The sequence below is a fragment of the Pyricularia pennisetigena genome (genome assembly GCF_004337985.1).
Source record: "Pyricularia pennisetigena strain Br36 chromosome 7 map unlocalized Pyricularia_pennisetigena_Br36_Scf_7, whole genome shotgun sequence".
In the NCBI taxonomy this organism is placed as follows: Eukaryota; Fungi; Ascomycota; class Sordariomycetes; order Magnaporthales; family Pyriculariaceae; genus Pyricularia; species Pyricularia pennisetigena.
In genome coordinates, this window is record NW_021940919.1 from 163,962 (window position 1) to 171,203 (window position 7,242).

Here is a 7,242-nt window from a genome sequence, read left to right on the forward strand (position 1 = left end):
AGAGAGAGAGAGAGAGAGAGAGAGAGAGAGAGAGAGAGAGAGAGAGAGAGAGAGAGAGATAGAGAGGGAGAGCACTAGTTACAGAGCACTATTGTCAGTTTCCGCTCGCAAATTTACATTTGCCTATGTTCTCTGCCGCAGCCGACTAACCGACCAAAGGCAACACACCTGAACCATAAGTGGGATAAATTTCAAAGCAAAGTGCATGCTATAATCAATAATGAAGCGCAAGTAAGGACCGTGCCGTGCAGCATCGCTACGCGTGACGAGTCTCTTGAGTACACATAGCGCCTATCTATCTTTGGTTCACATCCACCACTGCAAAGAAAATGCTACACAATAATTCAATACTACCACAAAAGTAAACTGGTACCGAGATAAAACGCCATCAATAAGGATGAGGGGCATGGCCCAAGCAGCCCGACGGTACCGAGCAACCATCTGGGGATGTGGCGTCGCTAGCTGCATGTGGCGCTAGTCTCTCTTGGCCTTGCTGTGACCGTTGCCGTTGCCGTTGAACAATTTACATCAAGACATATAATATAGTAAGACCCAGTCACTCATCCCGTGTTCTTTAGTGTGCCATGTTTCTGCATCGACTAATCTGTGCCTAGCTTCATGACAAATTCTATGTGAAAGAGTGCACCGCACCAAGCATCCTTCAGGACTATCGCGCCCGATGGCTGAAATCATCATCCATTGTTACGACGCCTCTTGTCTGCTGGATGCCTTGTCCAAACGACTGATAAGGCAACTCGAGATGAATTTTGAGGTGCTGTCATTTTTTGGTAAAGCCATACATATCTGGATGTGGTACTATGCATGTCACGTCGTATTTTCCGTCGTACCGTAAAACTCCATTAGAGCCTCGGTCCCATAAGTATTACCACTCTGCTCTTGGCTGCAGTAGCCTTCCCGCAAAGATGTTATTTTTTCCGCTAGTTTATTCATCGCGCATCGCGCATATTTCTCTGCCTCGCGTAGTCTCCTGCAGCATCGCAAGGCTAACCGTCTTGCTGCGTAGCGAAGGTAAGTATGGTAGGTATGTGCTTATTGTAGCCTAGGGGATGCAGTTTGTGCGATTAATTAAGGTGGTCACGCCTGATTGTCTCTTGATCTCCTGTTTCTAGCCAGGGGTCTAATCCCTGCTCGTCCCGCAAATCTGAAACGCCACTCCCGCGAGCAATGGTCAATTTTCATTGGCTTACGGACAATGAGGTTAAAATCTGCCCCCACCACAATGGGTTCCTGCCGCAGAAGCAGGTACAACCACAGACCCTGTTTTTTTTTTTGGTCTTCCATCTTTTGTCGTTGGTTGCTACCGTGCCTTGCGTGCTCCTTCCTGCAGGTGCACATCCATCTCATCTGTCCAATTCTGTTCAATTCTGCGAGGCGATAGCCTTTACTGGTTTCTTTTCGCGGTGGTCGGGCAGCACAGTCTGATCAGATCAGCCGAAGCTTCTTTTTGGAGCCTTGACCCTCCACTGGGTTCAGTTGTACAAGCGATTATTGTCAACCTTCCTTCCCCTCGGGCAAGCACGGTGAAAAAAAATGATGACTTGGCTACGCTTGGAGCCTATTGCATATTCTAAACAAACATTGTTAGCCACCCGGCTCTTTCTTTGCCCCCCTCTGTAGTCGTCTTGTACAAAACCTACGCGGAGCCTCGTCATCCCGCACTGGTTGTGTATATTCCGCTTGAACTTTGCCTTCCGCCATATTGTCGTAACCCCATATCTCAAAGGGGCTGTTGCAAGGAGCAGCGAACATCAACCGCTGGAAATAACGGCGGTGGCTTAATAGCGCAGCCACAACAGCACCAGCTCGACAAGAAAGAAGACGAACCAGGGCCAAGCGAGGCACTATCAATCAGACCCGAGATTGAGATTGTCTTTTCTTTTGAGTGCGTCTTCTTCAACGCAAGCGACGCCTCTCCCCACAAGCAAAAGCGCAGCAGCAAGCAAAACCCACCTGCGCATCCAGCGATAAACGAGCCGGCCTGCGTGAGTTTGATCTGCCTCCTCAACCTCCCATACATGCGACCCGGCTTGTTCAGGTGTCCCCTTGTATTCTCGGACGTTCTCAGAACCCACCAGAGTGACCACTACCGTCGGCTCTGCCCATCTACATGTACCTTCCATTGGGTCTTACTCGGCCCGCCCACACCTTGAATAGGCAGATTGCTCCACGGGGTTCTTGGCCATTTCTTTGTCTCGAGTTGTCCATCTGTCACGACTGCATATCGGGAACCCCTGCTCCATTCCACATTTATCCAGTTACCCGCAACATGCCATACCGTACCATCGCTGGCACAATCCTTGTCGTCGTTCAATCACCCACTCCCCCTGCTCTACCCACACCCGCTGCCTTCCATGTCTCTTTGTCAATCGTTCAACTAGGTCTAGAGCCTTTGTCCTTTCGCTTCTCATTCTTCTTGTTGATTTTGTCGATTTTACACAATTTTTGCGGTTTTGGTCTTTGCATGGCGGCGGCTACTGACACCATTTTCCAAAATTTCTAGTCGCCCTAATCGAGGCCAATTTCTTTGATCATCTTCTTTTTCTTCAATTTCTATTCTTCAATTAATCTTTTGGTTGGTAGACCTGATCTTCAACTCCTTGGACAGGGCAACATACATTCTTTTTCTACTTTTTATTTTCTCATTATCTTCTCTTTCACTTTCATTTATTGCCTGGTTCCTTGAAGGACGCTTTTCTACGACACGTGCCGATTTGCATTATTACCGATAGCAACCGCGCCGGTTATTTCAATCTTGGGAATTTCTGGGATCTAAAACGGTCATCTCTTGGATATCCTACGTCAGCCACTCATTTCCCACATCGACTAGTGCCCGCGGCGCAGAAAAAGACAGCGAACACGCGGTACAGCTTTCCGCGTCGTCCGCACGTTTTTTTTGCTTGTCACGAACTCGCACGAGTCCGACCCACGAACTGGACGAAATACTGCACAGCTTGTCGAATTACGTATGCGATTCTCTTCAGCGAAGGACTTAACTCGGTGAAGTACTCCTCTGTTGGGAGTGGGATAGGGATAGTCCGTCCGTCAAGAGAACGGAGCAGCTGTGGAAGCACTTGAATGCTTCCAGCGACAGCACATTTACGGTGGCTCTGCTAAATGAGTTACCCTCAAGATGGGCGAGACGTGGAGGACCGACCGACGACGCCGGGATCAGTCAAGAGGGCCAGGGAGAGGGCTATGGCGGGACTACCAAGAGAAGCGCCAGGTTTACCTATAAGCCCGAATGCTGGACTTTCTTCCAGGATACCACGACCCGTAGCAAGTAGTCGAGATGGTTCGTCAGGCCCTCCTACGATCTCGAGACCGACACCAGTACCCCAATGGCCTCTCGCGGGCCCTCCGGCGTCTTCAATATCGAAACCAATCTACCAGCCGCCCCCGGGAAGAGGACCTGCCCCTCAACGACCTCCTCGTCCGAGCCCGAGCCATGTCCCTTCGATGTTGGATGCATCAAAAATTCAGGAACATGTTCCTGTATTTCAGTACACTCCGCAAACCGGACGCGAATCCGAAGTTTCCATGGGACAGTCAATGGCATCATCTCAATCCCGTCCAACGACCGTCGACTCGGTTGGGTCGATTCCCGACTTTCCGCTACCCATGACTGGCGGTGTCACGGGGCCTCCGCGAAGGAGTGTAACGCTTGGCCCGCCCCCATCCGCGCGACGTGGGGCTTCATCATTTTACTCAAACGCGTCATTTGTGTCGCCGATTCCAGAAGAGAGCCCAAGAGCCAGGTCTCACACGTCGTATGCATCCAGTGCGGCCATGCCCAGAGAAAGTTGGGCGTCTTCGACGTCCCCAGGCCCGAGTCCGACCGAATATCAGGACGGGGCCTTCGACGACAGGCTCCAGGTGGGCGGCAGAGATGCCTTCAACGACGAGGCTGGAGATGAAAGCCAACTCGTGAGGAGTGCGAGCGTTGGCAAGAGGGGCAAGGCTTCACTTGTGAATACGTCTGGGGTAAATAGGGCATCAGAGATCCCAGAGGGGGACGAACGCCCGGCTCCGTCGCCGCTGCAGGGAGGCCCGTTTGGTCAGGGTACCGGCTACCGTGACTCTTCAAGTTCCGGAAGCATGCCCAGGGCCAAGGGCAGCGTGGGAATGGCACTAACAGCCGACTCTATTCTAAACGCATATGGGGCTGCAAGCTCTTCTGACCCATCGGATTCGTACAGTCGCCGCATGTCTGTCTCTCCACAGCCGCCAGTTTACAGCCACCTCTCCGCCATCCGCAGGCCACCAAGGCTGGACGTTGATGGTATCAAGGCTGCAGAATCCCGAGGCAGCTTGACAAGTTTACCGGACCTGATTCGTCGGGCGACCAGGCTGGCAGCAAGTCTCGAGAAGGGCCGTAGGCCGGCAAGCCGCTTCGACAGCTTCGATGCAACCGAATCTTACGGTTATCCGAACGCCAATATCGACGGCGACAAGGATACATCAGGCAAGTAGAGAGGAGTAATTTAAAGCACTTGCAAGGGTCTTTACAGAATGTGCTGACATCTAGTTCAATAAGATGATTTTGAAAAGCATCAATCAGGATTGTCAGACATGCTAGCGGCTTTCCCTCCACCAGCTCAACCCTCGGTTCCGCGCCGTAGCTTCAGGCAGAGTGTGCGGGAATCAGTGGGTCAATCATGGCCTCTGCCTGCCCGGTTCAGCACCAGCCGGTCACCGCCACAACAGCGCCCTCCTGACAACGATGTGAACTCATTCTCGGAGATGAACCTGAACAACACCGAAAAGGGCACCCAGAATGGCAAGAAAGAGGGCCGCAGATGCTGTGGGCTGCCTATGTGGGGGTTCATCCTCCTCGTGCTCATCATTCTCATCATTGTTACAGCAGCCGTCGTGATACCGGTCGAGTTCTTCGTCATTCGTCGTCCGCAAAACAACGGATCTTCTGGAACTCCTCAGTCGGCCATAGCACAATGTCAAGCTCAGCTTACGTGCGCCAATGGTGGCATCAACATTGTAACGGCACAAGGCACCTGCTCGTGTATCTGCACAAACGGCTTCACTGGCCAAACGTGCACTCAGCTGCTGACGCAAAGCTGTACAACCACTAACATCGTTGACCAAAACCCCAACATCGCTGCTCCGCAGATTAACAACGTCACATTGGGAGATGCGATACCTAGAATTATTGCAGTTTCGCAAGCAACGTTCGGTGTGCCTCTATCGGTCTCGCAAATCCTTGCCAAGTTTAATACTGGCAATTTGAGTTGCACAGCCGAGAACGCCTTGGTCACCTTCAACGGTCAGAGCCAAAATCCCAATGGTTCACCAGGAGGAGTAGCGAATTTTGGAGTTGGCGACGATGACCCGGCGGTCAAGGTGGAGTTTGTTACGGTGTTTGCGAAGAGACAGGTACACGGATTTTCTACCGTTCTCACCGGGCCGACAACCTTCTCGACATATCTAGGCGGCTTACCATCCATCCTACCGACGACAACCATCACTGTCACTACCACCATCCGAGCTACACCAGTCCGGCCAACAACAATGACGACGCCAACGACGACGCCGAAGACGACGCCGACGACGCCGCCGCCGCCGCCACAGCCAACCACTCCAAGTGCATCGAGTCCACCCGCAAATACGCCACAACCATCAGCACCTGCTGTCCCTGCGGTACCGTCATCTTCGTTTCCAGTGACGAACGAGGTGATCGACTTTGCGCGCGTGGTAGTCCTCTTCATCCTGCAGCAGGAGTCGCTGCAGACTGCCGAGCAGGCTCAAATTGACCTCCAGCGCTTCTTCACAGCGGCTGGAGGCAAGGCGGGCACTCCGGGAGTGACAATCGAGCAGGCGCGGAACGTGACACTCCAGAACGGCAACTCTGCCAACCTGGTCGATTTTGCTGTCGACCTAGGCACAGGCCTCGTGGGCAGGGGAGCAAGTCCAACCTCTGGTAATGCAGTCGTCGCCAGGAGTCTGAACGAGGCTGCCATGGCGCACCAGCCGCGGGCCCTGCCCGCGTGCAAGGAGAGTCTGCAGCCAGCATTCTTGCGATTGTTCAGGCGGTGAACGCAGATGACGGATGGGACCGACAACCCTCATCATCTAATATCGGTCTGGCATCATATTACGACATACTTCATGATATATATATACACCCATATGCCTTGGCGGCTGGCAGGGCTTCCACATCGCCGCGCACAGGACGGTTCTGCCTGTTGATGAGGTGACGCCTACACTAAAATCGCTGGCGCGAGCACAAAACTTACATTCAGATCTTGTCACCTACCAAAAAGCACTAGAAAAACCCCCTTTTTTTTCTTTCTTTACGGAGCCAGGGCCTGGCGTCTTCCGCTCATTAACAACAAACCGACGAGAATGGTGACTAGCAGGTTCGATCCGAAGCTATTCCTGAAAGCGCGTCTTGTTCTTTATTTTTATTTTTGCATCTGCATATATCTATCATACCCACGAAGTAATGCTTGAGGACGGCAGGCGACGGACAGGAGCAGAGTGGAGGTGAGAGATGGTGGGAAGAAGAGATACCGAGGAGTTTGGATACTTACATAAGACATGCCCCGGCACATATCGTCACAACACACTTGTACAAGTATTTCAAGCTGGCTTATTCTTTGGCTTTTTTTTTTGATCACGTGCGTGTGCTTTTGAAACAGCGTTTGTGACACGTCACGTTGGGGGTCACCAACAGCAGTTAGTTGGAGCGGGGCGTTATTGGAAATACCATTGCCCGGGCTGGCTTTTCTCTTATATCAGAAGCGTAGTCTATCTGGACTCGCCTGAACAGATCATGCCGCCATGTGGCTTATTTTGTCTAAATAGTTTGGATAGTTGGAGGGTGCACGATGGAGTCTGGACAAGTGTACCGTGTCTTGGGCCAACGTGAAAGGCATCAATCACTTGCCACGTAAGAAAAGACTGGGGTAATTGACAGAGGCTACACCGTTATCCCACCCGGGCGCAATCGCTATGTTGAGGATTCATCTGTTTGCGTATCAACTAGAGACATGAGCTGTACTTGGGGCACGGTCCCCACGTTGGAATACAAACAGCGCCTCGTCCTTTTTTTTTTTTGGTGGGCGGGTGTGATTGGGCGTCAGCGCAGTGTTTCGTATCGTCACAGGGTTCAGGGTTCCGTGGTCAAAACCAAGTTGACAAGATTTGACACAAGTCAATCAACGGGCGATGACGCTTGCCAGCATTCTTGTTAAGATGAACAAACAA

At 52.0% G+C, this 7,242-nt stretch overlaps 4 protein-coding genes across 4 annotated transcripts in view; 2 read left to right on the forward strand and 2 right to left on the reverse strand.

The window, feature by feature from the left end:
• Positions 1 to 2,147: 2,147 nt before the first annotated feature.
• PpBr36_09722 (uncharacterized protein) lies at positions 2,148 to 2,261 on the reverse strand (the record flags this gene model as incomplete). Its single annotated transcript, XM_029896841.1, has 1 exon — positions 2,148 to 2,261. The coding sequence occupies one exon, from the start codon at positions 2,259 to 2,261 to the stop codon at positions 2,148 to 2,150; it is 114 nt and encodes a 37-aa protein (XP_029745360.1).
• An 874-nt stretch (positions 2,262 to 3,135) lies between these two features.
• Positions 3,136 to 4,491, forward strand: PpBr36_09723 (uncharacterized protein; the record flags this gene model as incomplete). The annotated part of the gene is made up of 1 exon (XM_029896842.1): positions 3,136 to 4,491. The coding sequence occupies one exon, from the start codon at positions 3,136 to 3,138 to the stop codon at positions 4,489 to 4,491; it is 1,356 nt and encodes a 451-aa protein (XP_029745361.1).
• A 99-nt stretch (positions 4,492 to 4,590) lies between these two features.
• PpBr36_09724 (uncharacterized protein) lies at positions 4,591 to 6,069 on the forward strand (the record flags this gene model as incomplete). The annotated part of the gene is made up of 1 exon (XM_029896843.1): positions 4,591 to 6,069. One exon carries the CDS (start codon positions 4,591 to 4,593, stop codon positions 6,067 to 6,069), a length of 1,479 nt encoding a protein of 492 aa, XP_029745362.1.
• A 916-nt stretch (positions 6,070 to 6,985) lies between these two features.
• Positions 6,986 to 7,242, reverse strand: part of PpBr36_09725 (uncharacterized protein) — a gene marked incomplete at both ends in the record, with an annotated part of 1,661 nt that continues 1,404 nt past the window's right edge. The window contains one exon of the mRNA XM_029896844.1: positions 6,986 to 7,030. Coding sequence (XP_029745363.1) covers positions 6,986 to 7,030 — 45 coding nt within the window. The remainder of the gene's footprint in view (positions 7,031 to 7,242) is intronic.